Below are 16866 nucleotides of genomic sequence, written 5' to 3' on the forward strand. Positions count from 1 at the left end.
TACTAAAGATACTGCAGCTTAAAGGGACACTTTGTGATATTTCACCACTAGGTGTCACTGTATTTTGTGCAACAGAAAACGAGTGCCATAAAGCATAATGGAGATGACAAACTCTGATAATGACAAACTCGGAGTGGCCAAAGGGCACCATTGTTCTTATTTTCTAGGCTTTTACGAGGTTTTTGGGGTACCCGTTTCAACAAGATTGAAAACAATATCATCTCCCTCTAAGTGAGCTTCATGTAAACAAATACAGATTTCTCTACCTTCAAGTATTTAAAAAAACACATGATAATTCATGTACTTTTGCTTATTATTCAAATCAATATTGTTATTTTTTTCATGAAGTTATTGTTATTTTAACCACTAAGGGCTTAGCATACACAATGTCCCTTTAAGTTCTGTCCTGTTAAGCAATGCTGCTGTCTAACCTGTGAGGAATTCAGTTGGTGTGACAGACCGTTTTTGTCCACGTTTGAGTTCTGACAAAAAAGAAGAAGAAACCTTACAGGAAACCAGGCTCTCCCCGGAGCCAAACATATCTTGTCACCATCATAGACCAAGAACATCTCAGGTGGGCTTCCGTCTCAAGCACTAAACCAAACTAGATATTTTGCTATCGTTTATATTCTTTCAATAACGAATATGCCATTAGGTGGTAAGAAAATAATGTACATATTTATGACTGATTTGGTTAAAACCACAATTTTGTGCACAGGGTTCATATGGGTGCTTGAAAAACTTCAAAATTGTAATGTATTTTCAAGGATTGAAAAGTGCTTGAATTTTGATGAATACTTGAAAATGTTACCATGTTTCTCAATATGTCTGCTTAATTCGCTGACCCTGCTCTCTGGTGGCTTTGCGTTTTAATTTCCTCTCCTTGTGATTAACGGCAGCTGGCATTAGTTTGTATGGCGTTGTCCTATGAAGCCCAGGTGCATGCTACACTGTGAAATGTGTGTTAGTGCAAAGATTACATATCAATTATGGACATTCATTATGGTCCATGCAAGTAATTAAGATAGCATTTCCAAGTGGTTTATTTTAACGGGAAGAACTTCCTGCACCTGAAAATGTAAGCGACATATAAACAATTTATATAGGGAGAGATTTCCCTTAAAAATATTTCCACATTTATTGTTGAGATCCACAGATTTATTTGCAATTTACTCAAGATCTAAAAATCATATGTCCTGATAGATTACAAATCACATATGTCAATCGCAGATATATTTGGGGCTCTGTAAAATACAGGATTCACACAGGATTTCTTCTATAAATGATACTGGAGAAATTGGCAAATTTGCTCTAAAAGTGCTAGAATTTAGTTGTGAAAAAAGTGACTGAACCCTCTACTTATTTATGACTCTAATTTGGTTAAAGTCACAATTTTGTGCATGTTCGTACGTGCCCTAAATGTCAGTTAAGGCTCCAAATAACCCGAACTTTGCTCTTTTTTTTCCATTCCTTCAGTGAATAAAAAAATGGAAAATATTGTCTGTGCAATGCAGGGGGAAAAACTGTCATTTGGTTTGTAAATGTATTTATGGTGCTTACTGACACTTCCCCTTTTGTGTCATGCGTATCAATCTGTGTGAGGGTGTAGACTTCACTTCGTCTTTGCACCATCAAGTGGACAATTGACCTGAATTCTGCCTTTTAACACGTGAGAATCTTTATTTCTATTCTGATTGTGAAATTTTTGTGTGACAATATGTGACTCCGCGCTTGTTTAAAGGTCACATCCAATCACTGGGGTCCATTCTTGTAGAATCTGTTCATATCTGCTTATATTTCTTTTAATTTATTATGATTTCATTTTCAACACAAGGATACATATGAGAAGACTTTTCTCTCGATTATCGAACCTCCAATTTCTCCAACAATGCAAGTGTGAATTTCCCTACGGGGATGAATAAAGTATCTATCTATCCATCTGTATGGTAGGCATGGTTCAGTGTAGTATCGTGTTCATATTTTCAAGACAAAATTCGCTAAATAATCGTTGCCATTTGGGTTGCATACAGAGGTTGAAGAAACGAGGTGCATTTACTCCATTATGCTGACTTGAGTAAGTTTTGGGAAATTGTATACTTTTGGGTGTATTTCTAAATAGCTGTACGTTTTACTTGAGTAGATCTGTGAAGAAGAAACTGAACTCTTATTTTGCTACATTAGGGTAGATTGAACCCGTTACTTAAATACCCACGTAAGTTTGCGTCTGTTTATTTCTGCCAAGGCACATTATTTTGTCAAAGACTTCGTTTTTTGTATTCAGATATGGCCAGGGACACAAACATTCACCAGGTGGCACCTGTGAGCAGGGTTAGGAATGTTTTTTTTACAGTACTGTACTGTATGCACAGTGTATACCAAGGTGGGTAGAAACGAGTTACATTTACTCAATTAGATTTACGTGAGAAAGCTTTAGGACATTTTGTTTTTCAAAGAGTATTTTTAATTTATTTCTTTTTTACTTTTACCTGAGTAGATTTGTGAAGAAGAACATATTAGCTTCGTTACTTAAATCCCCTACCTGTAGGTAAGCGTCTGTCTTTCTCTGCTAAGGTCATTTATTTTGTCAGATACCTTGTTTCTTTTATTCAGATGTGACCCAAACAACCACTAGGTGGCACCTGTGAGCAAGGTTAGGAATGTTTTTTTTTTACAGTACTGTATGCAGTGTATATAGTTGAAGCCTCGCATAGATATTTTGAATCCAGATTTGGATGACTACTTTTTCCTTCAACTTAAATCATATTATTCAGAAGTAAATTGAGTACCCACCTGTGGTTGTATCTATTATAAATTGATCAAATGTTGCAACAAAATGTAAAGTTTACATTCTATTTATTTGGGTTAGCTAGAATCGTGATTATTATTCATATTGTGTTGCCATGTGGGGCTGATTGAAAAGATTACATCGATATTTTTGGATTTGGAATTTCCCTTGTGTAGCATGAATAACACATTTCTTTCCATTTGTGTTTGCATTGAACTAGACTGGTCATATTTTTCTCATGCAGTATAGACAAAACAAAAGAGACCTTTTCGTCTCTATTGGAAGTCTTTTGCTCTAACATACAAACGTTCCTTTTCGTCCAAAATTTCAAGCACTGGTGTGTAATATTTGACCACTAGATGGCACTGTTGTCAAATGCGAACAAAAAATGCCAAATGAGCGCAGTGTAGCAGCAAGATGCCAGACAAACAGGGCGCGGACTTCTATGTAGGGATTCGACTTCGTAAAATAAATGGAAACTTCTTGACCTATGATTTCTTTTTTTAATAAAAATTAACATTGTTTTCACAGTTTATGTATTTTTGCCTATTTTACAAATCGTTTTTTTTTTAACTTTTTATTTCTCACACCAATTTTGACAGAGGTTTGATTCCACCATCTTACATCAACACAAAATATATACACTTGACACACTCATAAATAACAGAAGGAACAACAAAGAAGAAAAAATACTATTAATAGAAAAGAAGAATAAATGTTCACACAATACATCCATACAAAAAGAAATATATATATATAAAAAAATAATAAATAAAAATATACACCCAAAAAAAACAAACAAACAAAAAAAACATAATAAATAGGGGGAGGTGTTTAGACATCAAGTAAAATTTGTGTGATAGGCTTCCATCTTTTTTCGAATTGGTCAAGTTTCAGTTGAAGTCTTGCAGTGATTTTTTCCATAATGTACATTTGCTTTAATTTGTCTCTCCATTGTTTTATGTCAGGAGGTTGTGGTTTCAGCCAGGACACTGTGATCATTTTCTTTGCTACCAGAAGCATTACCCTTAGTATATATTTCTGTTGACCAGATAGTAATTCTTCTGGCAAAATTCCTATTATGTAAGCCTTTGGGTCCAACCGCAACTCCCAGCCAGTAATTAATTTTTTTTCTCTCTGGATACTTCTCCAAAAATGTAATATTACAGGGCAATTCCAGAAAATATGCGTAAAGTCTCCGACCCCCCCACAGTTACGCCAACATAGATTTGAGGTATTTTTATATTTTGAATTGATAGAGGGTGTATAGAAGAATCGCATTTTTACTTTCCATTCAAACTCCCTCCATGTCGGGCTGTTGGTTATTTTGTGTCCCTCTTTCAATGTTTTTTCCCATTCGTTGTCTTTTATCGCTACATTAGTTTCTTGTTCCCATTTTTCCTTAACTGCCATGTCCTCATTACTGAGATCCATTCTCAGGGCTTTATATAGTTTTGATATAACCCCCTTTATTGATTGTCCTTTTGTATATGATATTAATAATTCCTCTACCTTTGTTGGCTCCTTACATATTTTCCCCCATTCCTCGTGTTTCTGGAGGTAATGCCTTAGTTGCAAATATTTGTAAAAATCATTTCTGGGTAGGTCAAATTCTTGTTGGAGTTGTTCGAATGATTTCATTGCCTGTGCTTCCAATACTTGGGTAATCAACATCAGTCCTTTTTGGGCCCATTTTTGAAACCCTACCTCCATAACCCCAGGTTTAAAGTCTGGGTTTTTCGCTATTTTGGTAGCCCTATTCACAGATCTTGACATTTTTAATTTTTTTTGTATTGTTGACCAAGTTTTAATAGTTCCCTTAATCCATTCATTCTGGATTTTTAATTTCTTCCACCTCGTGACTGATATGTATGGTAACGATTCCACAGGCATATTTGGACAAGATCGCTGCTCCATGTCCACCCATATCGTATCTTTGTCTGTAGTAATCCACAAGATGAGTGCTTTAATTTGAGCCGCCCAATAGTAATATTTAATATTGGGTAGGTCTAGGCCCCCTTTTTCTTTAGGAGCTAACAGGGTTTTGTATTTTATTCTAGGTTTCTTGTTTTGCCAAAGGAATTTTGTTATCAATTTATTTAACATTTTAAATGTGGATGCCGGGATCAGAATTGGAAGGGATTGAAACAGAAATAATAGTCTTGGTAATATGTTCATTCTAATTGTTTCTATCCTTCCGATAAGACTTAGGGGCAAAATTCCCCATTTTTCCAACTCTTTCCTTATTTCTTTTATCAACATTCCATAATTTGCATCAAAACAGCTGTTTGGAATGTGGTGTAATGGTCACCCCCAAATATTTAAACCCTTTATTTGTCCATTTAAAATCAAATCTTTCAATCACATCTGTTGGACATTTTCCTGATATCATCATTGCTATTGATTTGCTCTCATTATTTGAATACCCAGCTACTTCTCCATATATTTTAAGGCTCTCCAACAGTGGTGGTATTGATAACGAAGGTTCCTTCAGCATTACCAACAGGTCGTCTGCAAACAATGATATTTTATGTTCTGTTCCTCCTTCATCAAATATCCCCCTTATTTGCTCATTTTGTCTAATTGATTCTGCGAGTGGTTCTATGCTTATTGCAAACAAGAGTGGGCTTAAACAATCCCCATGCCGGACTCCTCTTTTGATTTCAAAGAAATCTGAACAGTGACCATTTACTCTAAAACGAGATTTAGGATTTTTATAGATTATTTTCACCCATTCAACAAATATTTGAGGGACCCAAAAGCTATAAGTGATTGATGTAAGAAGCTCCATTTCACCCCATCGAAAGCTTTTTGTGCATCAGTAACATCGAGGGTTGGGTCTTAGATTTTGTGCTCGTAATTATGTTTAGTATCCTCCTAATATTGTTTGCACCCTGCCTTCCCGGAATAAACCCTGTTTGATCATTTCTAATTAATTTCGCTATAAATTTCTGCATTCTTTTTGCCAGTATGCTTGTAAGAATTTTTAGATCATTACAAAGTAAACTAACTGGTCTATAGCTTTCACACAATATTGGGTCTTTTCCTTCTTTGTGCAAGACTGTTATGATGGCTTCCGACCATGATTTGGGGGGGATCTCCTTTTGTTAGAGCATAGTTAAATACTTTATGCAGTACTGGTGTTAATTCTTCCTTAAAGCTTTTGTAGAACACCCCCGGGAATCCATCCGTTCCTGGTGATTTATTTATTTTTAAGTTATTTATTGTATCTTGTATTTCCTGTTTTGTAATGGGGCGAATAATTTCTAATGCATCCCCCCCTGTTAGTGTTGGTAAATTTAGTTTTCCTAAAAAGTTTTGTGCCGTGTAGTTATCTAAGTCATTTTCTGAGTCCTTGTATAATTCTTTATAATAATCTGCAAATGCTTCTGCTATACCTTTGGGTTTTACTAAACATTGTTTAGAGATAGGATGTTTTATTTGTGATATAATTCTATCTGTTTGGGCCTTTTTAAGTTGGAAGGCTAGCAGTCGACTGGCTCTATTGCCCATTTCATAGTATCTCTGGTTCACAAAGTGCAGAGCCCCTTCTGCTTTATTTGTCAAAAGTTCATCTAATTTGCTTCTGGTTGTTTTTAATACCTGTAATCTGGATTCATTTGGTGTTTTTTTATGTTCTTCTTCTAGTTCCTTAATCTTATCCTCCAATTCCTTCTGATTCTTTAAGCGTATTCGTTTCAGTCGGGACGATATTTCAATTAATTTCCCCCTTATTACAGCTTTCCCTCCTTCCCATAATATCGATGGAGAAACCTCATTGTTGTCATTGATTTGGAAATATTCTTTTATACACCGTTTTATTTCCTGTACTACGTTTTTATCTGAGAGGAGAGATACATTCATCCTCCAATTACTAAAATGGGGTTCATTGTCTAAACTTAGTTTCAAAGTAATTGGAGAATGGTCACTTATCGTAATATTCTCTATACCACACTCTACTACTGTATGCATATGTTGTCTTGAAATATAAAAGTAATCAATTCTCGAATAGCTGCCATGCGGGTTTGAATAGAAAGTATAGTCTTTAGTTTGGGGATTCTTCTCTCTCCATGGATCTATCAATCCCAATTCTTTAGTTATGTTATTCAACATCCTCGACCTCTTTGTATTTGTTCCATGTACTGAAGGATACTTGTCCACTTTGCAATTCTGTACAGTGTTAAAGTCACCTCCTATAAATAAACAAATCGGTTTTTTTTAGCTAATGTATTTTGTACCACTAGGAGGCACTAGATATTACACACTGTCCCTTTAGACTAGAGTAACTTCAGTGTCTCATTTGATAGTTTCTAAATAGAAATAGTGGGGCGGCAGTAGCTCAGTCTTGGGATCAAGAGATCGCAGGTTCGAATCCCGGCACCTCTGTGTTACATGTCAAAGTGTCCTTGGGTAAGACACTGAACCCCTAATGCCCTCAATAAGCAGGTTGGCGCCTTACATGGCTGCACGGCCATTTCAAATCTGTGAAAAATCTAAACTACCAGATACCTTTGACATAGAACAGGCGTGTCAAACATAGAGCCTACAGGCCAGATCAGCGCCCATGAATAGTTTAATCTGGCCTGTCAAAAACTTCTTAGTTCAGTATGTCAGAAAAGTGGGTCTAGGTAATTTCTATCACAAGTTATGATTTTTTTTTTTTAAATAAATGCAAACCAAATGTTCTCTCTGGCCTTAAGAGAGCAGTAAAGGATACACTTTTAGCTTTTGTGGGCCCAGCCTAGCAGTTTGAGCTCATGTAGTCTAATTTTATTTCCATGCACTGCTAAAACCTTTATTCTGTATTTCTTTTTATTCATTTCAAACCAGTATGACTGACTAACCAGTACCCTAACCCGAAGGATTTTGTGTGTGTTTTTTTAAGAGCTCCCACTTGAGATTGTAGTGTGATGAATTGGTTCAGTTGTAAAACTGCATTCACTCAACTGTTAAAATGAAACTATTAACACATTCAATGGTAAACTTGGAAATCATTTTTCTGTTTCGTTTGTGAATAAATGTGTTTCGCTTAAAAAAGATCCCATGTCATCCATTATTACATCATGCAGAGTAGGTTACCAATGTCTGCTGAATGATAAAGCATAATAATGTTAAACTACGGTAAGGTAAAAATGTAGTTTACATAAGTTTACTGATCTGGCCCATCTGGGAACAGAAAGTCTGGATCTGGCTCCAGAACCAGTCTGCCACCCCTAGACTTAGAACCTTTAAAACATTGTTTTTCCACAAGCGTGTAAATAATTAAAAGCCCAATGTGTCATATTTGACCACAAATGGCACAGTGTTGTCTGGTACGAGCGTGGGCCAGTGATACACGGCAGTGTGATGGCAGGATGTCAGACAAACATGGCGCCAACCAAACTGGGGATTCCACAGTGTAAAAGGAATACAAATCTCTTGACCTATACATTTTCAAAATCAAAATTAACAAAGGTATAATATTTCATGCACTTTTGCCTAATATTCAATCAATGTTTTTGTTTCATACTGAATGAAACTTTTCTTTTTGTACCAGAAGGAGGCACTAAATATTACACAAGGTCCCTTTAAACCAGGGGTGTCAAACTCATTTTAACTCGGGGGCCACACGATAGAAAAACATTTTGTCGGGGGCCAGAATAGTAGATTGAAGAGAAAGAAAAAGAGAGATAAAGAAATAAGAGAAAGAAGGAGGGAAAAGGAGAGAGGTGGGACAAAAAAAGAGAGAGGAGAGAGCGTGAGAAACAAAAGATAAAGAGTCGTGAGAGAGGGGGAAATTTTTTTTAAGGGTTATTGTTCTATCTTCTTTATTCATTATCCATTATCCCCAATTGCCATCAGCCCGCGTGTGCTCCGCCCCTTCTTTTTGATTCGTCCGTAGAACACATAACAGAATAAATCTCTCAAATAAATACATTACAAAAATATACAGTTGCAAATACATACTATACATGGTTACACATATTTACGAAGAAAGACGTTACACCGAGAGAGTTTTCAAAGCTTTAATAATAATAATAATATAACTTTCATCCCAAACCGTGCCTTTGAAAGGTACCAACACGCTAGTAGGATCATGCTCGCAATGTATCATACGTGCCTGATTAAAAAAAGCATCCCGTAATTGTAAAATTCACGGAAAATCGTCCTCAACTTACTTTTCATAACTATCGCCACCAATGGCGTCTTCTTCATTATCGGAACGCACCTTAACCTCATAGACAATTTGTGCTTAAACTTAGGGGTTGCAGTCTTTCTTGACACACATATTCTACTGGTCTTAAACTTGCCTTCTAAACTCCCGCGCCGCTGGTGGCTGTTAGAAAAATTCCATAAATTGGCCGCTTCACTGAATAAGCTGCAGGGCTGAACATTTGGGAAAAAAGTAGCGGCTTATAGTCCGGAATTTACGGTAGAAATACAGGAGAGAAAAGAAAGCGCGAAGGGTAGGAAAAGAGAAAGAGAAAAGGAAAAAAGGAAGTTAGAGCAAAAGAGATTAAAAGACACAGAGAGAGAGAGAGACAAAGAGCAGCAAAGGAAGAGAAAAAGACACAGAGAGTGAAAGAGACAGAGTGGGAGAAAAGGGGTGGAAAAGAGAGAGAGAAAAAAAATACAAGTACAGTGTCTTTGTGAGAGGCACCTGGCTTTGGCAACATTAAGTTGACATATTTCAACCTGTAGCTTGTTTTTCCATTGCGCTTCTCTGGGTGTTGTCACGCGGGCCGGATTCAATCCTAGCGGGCCTGATCCGGCCCACGGTCCGCCAGTGTGACACCTGTGCTTTAAACTATATCATGTTTTAAGATGAAGCAAAACCATATGGTTACAATGAGAACAGACAGACAAAACATAAAACATTTAGAATTTGAAACTCTAGGTCAAATTTGACTATAGTTTTCTTAAATTTACTCTCATTTGGCAAGGACTCCTTGCCTTATGAAATCTGGATCTTTTTCCCTGAAATTAGACAGACTTCACTTTTCACTGAATAAGGAAGTTCACATTGGCTTGGTTAAATGAAACAATCTGCATCACCTTCTCAGGAATTAGAAGCGCCACAAATAATTTATTAACCATGCCCGGACAAAGAAAGGGATTAGAGCAGGGGTGTCAAACTCACTTTAGGGTTAGGATCAATTGCTAAAACGGAAAAAACACGGGGGCTAAACTAGTAGGTTAAAGAGGAAAAAGAGAGAAAATGAAAAATATGGAAAAGAAGGTGAGAGAGCAAGCTAGGAAGGTAAAGAAATATAGAAAGTTAGAAAGAGAGAAATACAGTGGGACCTCGCTACTTCGCGCTTCGCCGTTCGCAGATTAAGAGCTTCGCGGGCCTAAAAAAAATAAAATAAATAGTTTAATTTTTTTTTTTAAAAAGCATTTTTGAAGGGGCGTCGCTACTTTGCAGATTTTCACTTTTCGCTGGTGGTTTTGGTCCCCATTAACCGGGTCTGAAAAAAATAATTAAATATTTAATAAAAAAAAAAAAAAAAGGTTTTGGTCCCCATTAACCGCGATAACCGAGGTCCCACTGTAAAGAGTGGGAGAAAAAGAAAAACCAAGAAAGGGGGAGAAAGGGAAAGAGGGGTTAAGAAAGAGACAGAAAGAAAGCGAGAGATAAAGAAATGGAGAAAAAGGAAACAGAACAGGAAAGAAGAAACAGATGGAGATAGAGACACATAATAAGAGGTACAAAAGAGAAAAATATAGCAAAATAAATAAATAGTGAAAGACACAGAGAAAGACAATGAGAGGTATTAAACTAGGGAGAAAGACAGAAAAACAATAAAAGATAGAGATATTAAGAGAGGAAGAGAAAGACAGAAAGAGAAATAGAGGGATAACACAGGAGGAAAATGAGCAAGAGAGTAGGACAGCTAGAGAAAGAAATACAACCAAAGTGTCTGTGAGTGACACCTTGCTTTGGCGATATCCAGTGGACACATTTAAAAGTGCAGCTTGTTTTTCTCTTGCGCTTTTCTCAGCGTTGTTTCGCGAGCCGGATTAAATCCCTTAGGGGCGCTGAATCAGCCCGTGGTCAGCATCTTTGACACCTCTGATTTAGAGAAGTTTTTCCTGAGTTTATTGAGCCAACCTCTCATTTCTGGCTGCACAACTGGAGGTAATGCTTCGCAAATCTGACGCACAGTTTTGCTGTTCAGAGATTGGATTTTTGAGATAGCGACCGTACGTAGGAGCGGACCAGATGCATGACTGAAGTTTGGCAATATGTGCACTGTGATTGGCTAGAAACGACAAACGCAAGCTCAAAATGCTGACTTTGTGGGGGTGGGGGGCAAACACTCCTACGGAAGGGAGTGCAGGTCTGTAAGGACGTGACTCAAGATGACTTCTTACAAGACGGGCTGCTCCACTGTCTGCCACGAGCAAGCTGATTGGACTTTGAAAAACTGAAAAAATCTATATCTTCATGAAAAATGGATATTTTATCAGCGTAAGTCAAGGTAAGTGGGTGAGCCGTTTGAGGTTTTTATTTACAACTAATAAGATAAATAAAACTGAAAAGTCTAGGTATTTGAGTAAAGAAGGCTGTAATGGTTTCACAATTGTGCTTTCAAAATGGCCGGACAATTATTTCTACAGCTAAAGTACAGGGCACAGAAATTATTGGAATATTCCCAAGGCACCACCTTTACACCAGTCCTCTGTCCAAACTAAATCCTGCAGGTGGTTTGATAAGACTCAAGGCCTTCTTCACCCACAGTCTATCAAAAAATGCTACTTAGAACAATGTAGAGACTGAATAACAACTGGATAAAGCGATATATTGTGGCGACAAGTGAATGAAACAAGAAGTGAACAAGTACATTCGAATATGGATATTCATAAGATGAATTATCACCAAGTTCTTGATTATATGCTGTGACATTTCTATATCTAAATCTAATATTTTCTGTTTACTATCTAAATCTAATCTAATCCAAACTCCTAAACATTACCTATAAATCCCAATTTGTGTGTGACTATATTCATATGTGATTTATAGGCTCCATCCAGGATTGGGCTGGGCTGCTTGGAGTGGTCGGTGGTCAGGAGCTTCAGTTCCCAATTTGGCCACCAGAGGGTATTAGACCCCATGAAAGCAGAACACATAAAGCAAATGTTTATCGATTTTCTGGGGTATTCATTGTCTGCGCTTTGACACGAAGCCTAGCTAAAGACACTCGAGGAGGGCTTAAGTACAACTATGTAAAGCTTCACGAAAATCGAGTCGGTTCTTTCATAGCCTATATATCACACACATACACACACGCACCACAAATCAGGATTTGTGAAGTAGTTAAGAATAGCTTCATTAGATTCAGAAAGATTTTGTCTCACAAGTATTTGTTAGCTTCTACCATACATTACTTTCTTTTTTCCCCCAGGTTCAAACAGGTTTCCCAGTGAAACAGCTTTATCTCCTTTCCTCAACGCCTCCCTGAGCTTCAAGACAACTAAAGGAAGCGATATGGACACGTTATCTGTTGTCCTGAACGCGTTCACAATCCTGCTTGGGATTCCTGGCAACTCTGTTGTCATCTGGGTAGCAGGATTCAAGCTAAAGGTAAATGGATCCTTTAACTACAGAGTTTAAATTGTTGTCTTTTGTTATTTCATTCCAGTCCAGTTCAAATTTACATACTGAAAATTCAGCAATACAGAGGACCCCTAGTTAAAAGCCACATGCCCAAATTTAAGAAAGAACTTTGTTTTTGCACAGGGCGCACCAGATTTTTAGCCGCAATCTTGGCAGAACTGGCGGGGAAATGTCTAGGAAAAATAACACGTTGTGCCGCAATCAAGACACTCTTATGCAGTCTCTGTCTGCAGCTGTCAATCTTAATCAACTTGCGCAGTGCATTTACATATATCCAAGTCTGACAAAAATCATTTACTAAAATATTCAATCATCCGACACTACTTGTTCAAAAGATTCCAAGTATTTAGGTGTGATTTTTGTTGCACCTGTGCGTATCTGTCCATGCCAATTTAATTAATGGTTAAAGGTGAGTTGGATCCTTTGACCATTATGGTCGAAGGGGCACAATTTCCTGTGTTGTGTCTAGGGCAATTACAGCTTTGTGGCATGCACGCCTCTCCAGGCCAACAAATAGCACTTTACCAGTCGCTGAGTACCTCCGAAGCGCTTTACAATGCACTTCACACTTTACCTATTCCCAGTCATCCATGCAAGGCGTCTACCAGCATATCTCGGGGATTAGAACCCAAGAACACGTCGACCTTTAACTGAGAAAAGCCAGGAGTCAAATCTGCGACCTCTTTGGTCCCAAGACGATCACTCTACCTCCTGAGCTACTACCGCTATTGACTACTAGTTGATTGAGATTGACAGCTGCAGACAGTTTCCGCAAAGGAGTGTCTTATCGCGGCACAATGTGTTACTTTTCTTACAATTCCCCACGCTCCTGCCAAGACCGCCATCTTGACAGTGGAAATCGCGTTCCTCCATACTTGCACATCACTAATTAGACGACGAGACATTTGGATACCAAACGGAGTCTGAGTTACTTGCGACGTTTACTCGTGCTGCATCGAGTTTCTTCATTTTGACATTCAGTGCACTTAGCAGAAATCGCATTGCTTTGTCATAATTAAACAGCCTGATTCACCCTGGTCCCCACCAGTCCAGCTGAGGATGCGCCACCGCACCAAAGCAGGGCCCCGACGGACATTGCAGCTAGGGAAATCCCCGAAAAAGGGCCCGGCGCGCATTCAAAGACGCCGCCAACACACTTGTCACCTTTTGAAAAAACAAGAAAAAAAAAAAGCCGCAGTATTTAAATTGTTGGAAAAAAGAACACATTGAGGTCCAGAATTTACGATGTACAGGGTTTGTACAGGTGCCTGAATTTTTTGAATTTTAAGGTTTGAGAAGTGCTTGCATTTTGGATGAAGTGCTTGTAAACGCTTCAAGTTGTTGCCATCTTTCCCAGCATTCTGACTTGATAGATCACGCATAAAGATTTTTTTTTAAGTTTCTCTAAAAATTACGCTGACAATGCTCTCTAAAAGTTTCACTTTGGCTGTCGCAATTTGCAAGAAGTCCGACAAATCAATCAGCAGATTTCTTCTTTTGATGGTACTGAGGAAATAAAACATTGTCTTTGAAAGTCTTTGAAAAGTGCTTGAATTTGGCCACGAAAAGGGTCTACGAACCTTGTACATAGTCATCGGTGGCACAATGTCAGGATGACTAATTTGTGCCTTCCTTATCTTCAGGCAACCGTCCTCAATGTGTGGCTGGTCAACCTGGCAGTAGCTGACATCATCTTCTGCTTCACTCGGATCTTCTCCCTGATCAAGAAGCTGTTCCTGGACCATTGGCCTTTCGGTCTATTCATCTGCAAATTCAACGGTTTCTTCAAGTACGCCAACATGTTTTGTTCCGTCTTCATGCTGGCCATCATTAGCCTGGACCGGGCCATCTGCGTTTGGTTTCCCGTGTTCACCAGGCGCCACCGCACTGTGTGCAACGCTCGAGTTGTGGCCGTGTGCGTGTGGGCGGCGGCTGTGGTCTTCAGCACACCTTACTTCTTCTACAGGCAAGTTTTTATCGGTGCCAAGAACCTGAGTAAGTGCACAGTGGAGGAGGTGAAGGATGAAGACGCCAGAACGGTTCTGTATTTCATCCGCTTCCTGTGCGGGTTTTTGTTGCCCTTCTTGGTCATCTTGGGATGCTACATCCTAGCCGGGGTGGGCATCCGCCGCACCCGCTTGGTGGCGAAGTCGCGTCCCTTGCGGGTGCTTGCCCTTTTAGTGGGTGCCTTCTTTCTGTGTTGGGCTCCTTACCACGGTTTACTGATGCTCAGGATGGTGGACAGCAAAAGCTCAGTGGTGAAGATGTGGTTGCCAGCCGCGAAGGGTGTAGCCTACTTCAATAGCTGCGTCAACCCATTGCTGTACTTCTTTGTGGGTCTCAAACTGAAGGGCCGTTCTAGGAAGTCGTTAGCAGGGTTGTACAAGAGTGCTCTGGCCGACGATGCAGATGGACCTACAGGGCAGTCCAATGAAGACTCTGGGGAGAGTGGGTCTCGAGTGTGATATAGAAAGGTGGAAGAGTGTTAGTCGAGGGTTTAGTTTTGGGATTGACAGAGGGGACGTGTCCGCATTAATATTGAGTAATTATAGTGTTGTCCCACCAATGTTATTTGATAACCTTAGGCCTGGGCGATAAAACGATGACTATCGTCATAAAATCTTTGCCACAAAAAATAATAAAAACATTTGTTAAGTCGATAATTAAAACCGTTCTTACCAACCAGCCATCGGATAAAATGTAATGAAAACACAAGTTGTAGAATATTATTCAGGAGGAAGAAGGTGACGAGGACCAGCCAATCATTTGGCACGTATAATGGTAGAGCGGCTCACATAGAGTGAAAGCAAAAAGACTAAATCACGGTCAAAATGAGCGCTAAAGAGGCGAAGCACAACACACAGCATACCCACTCAAAGCTTGCTGAAGGAGTTGTACACAAGAGAGGCCCCTCATCTGTACTTGTTTGGAGCTATTTTAACTACTTATATCTGATTAAAAAAACAGAGCAGCGACGTACACTGCAAACTATGCCGACAATCTGTACCAACCAAGACGGGAAACAACAAACTTATGGCACCATTTCAAACTGTATCGCCCGCTAGAATACGCTGAAAGAAAACCAAAACGTTCAACAAGCATGAAAAAAACTTTCCAGGAGCGAGCTGACTAGCAAGGCATTGTTTAATATGCCTCATATTTGTCTATGTTCTGACGTTAAAGATTGGTGCAAGCTCAACTTTGTCCAAGGGCATACATTAGACTTAAAATGTGAGAGGAAAAAAAAGACATGATAATTATCGATATCGACCGACAAGAAATGTTTTATTGTGATAGCAATTTTTGTCATGAAGATTGGATCACCTGGTAAAAATTGTGGCGTGTCCCAACCAATGCCAAGACCAAACCTGCACCCTTGGTGTTTAGCTCTTTAAAATCTTAACTGGTATTGGATGTAAAAAAGCTAAATAAAAATATGCTGTTATGGTCTATACCCTTTCTTTAAACCACATGCACCGATTATAACCAAAAGGTAAATGTTGACCACAAATGCACTCTTGGTTGCCTAAGTCTAAAAATTTTTATGACAACATCTTGATCATTTGTGAGCACAAATCAATAAGCGTGAATACTATGTTGAACACATTTTACACCAGGTTAAAGAAGATGCGCTGAATTTGGAAGTTTGTCACTCTTTGCCAGTATCTCCTGGCATCATTGCAGCTTCCGTCAGTTCAAGTAATGATGTGCCTGCAAACGCGTGCAATTCTAAGACGCGCCTGAAGAGACTCTTCTTTTTTTATCTTTCTTGTGGTTTGAGTTGGTGTTTCGACTGTATTTGAAACAGGCCTTGTCTTGGGCTTTCAATGCTAAACAAAAATGTTGAAACAAAAAAAATATTCGGGGACGAGCATGAAGTTACTTTCCAACCCTGGCTCGACCCCCCCGATCCTCCAACCAAAATCTGCCTGAATAGCTTTGCTAAAGTAAATATAAAATACAAAGGCTCTTTGAACTCTTTGAATGGACATGGTAAACACATACTTAATAGAGAAAATATTCAAAATTCAACTTCTCAGGGACATCTCAAATGACCCACTCCAGAAATGTATATTTTAGTTTTCCAAATTTTTTTAACATTGAGTACACTTTGTGCGGCACAGTTCTGAGGTCATGGGTTAAAATCCAGCTACCAACTTTCCTGTGCGGAGTTTGTATGTTCTCCCCGTGCTTGCATGGGTTTCCTCCGGGCACTCCAGTTTCCTCCCACATTCCAAAAACATGCATGTCCAAACTGTCCCTAGGTATGAATGAGCGAGCGAATTGTCTGTCCCTGTGTGCCCTGCGACTGGCTGGCAACCAGTTCAGGGTGTCCCCTGCCCACTGGCCGTAGATGGCTGGGATGGGCCCCAGCGCCCCCGCAACCCTACTGAGGATAAGCAGTACAGATAATGGATGGATGGATACACTTATCACCTCTTGGACCAAAATATATAATTGATATGGTGCCTGTTTTTTTTAA

At 38.9% G+C, this 16866-nt stretch overlaps 1 protein-coding gene across 3 annotated transcripts; it reads left to right on the forward strand.

The window, feature by feature from the left end:
• Positions 1 to 1610: 1610 nt before the first annotated feature.
• On the forward strand, positions 1611 to 15828 carry LOC148371368 (formyl peptide receptor 2-like). 3 transcript variants are annotated; one of them, XM_088329398.1, is made up of 4 exons: positions 10905 to 11247; positions 11790 to 11867; positions 12172 to 12350; positions 14027 to 15828. In XM_088329398.1, exons 1-4 carry the CDS (start codon positions 11214 to 11216, stop codon positions 14846 to 14848), a joined length of 1113 nt encoding a protein of 370 aa, XP_088185524.1. In that variant the 5' UTR covers positions 10905 to 11213; the 3' UTR covers positions 14849 to 15828. The 3 variants fall into 3 exon arrangements, with proteins under 3 accessions (XP_088185526.1, XP_088185524.1, XP_088185525.1); XM_088329400.1 differs by lacking the exons at positions 10905 to 11247; positions 11790 to 11867 and adding an exon at positions 1611 to 1669; XM_088329399.1 differs by lacking the exon at positions 11790 to 11867.
• The last annotated feature ends 1038 nt before the right edge of the window (positions 15829 to 16866 follow it).

This window comes from Urocampus carinirostris, chromosome 2 (assembly GCF_059441175.1).
Source record: "Urocampus carinirostris isolate Australia breed hairy pipefish chromosome 2, RoL_Ucar_1.0, whole genome shotgun sequence".
NCBI lineage: Eukaryota > Metazoa > Chordata > Actinopteri > Syngnathiformes > Syngnathidae > Urocampus > Urocampus carinirostris.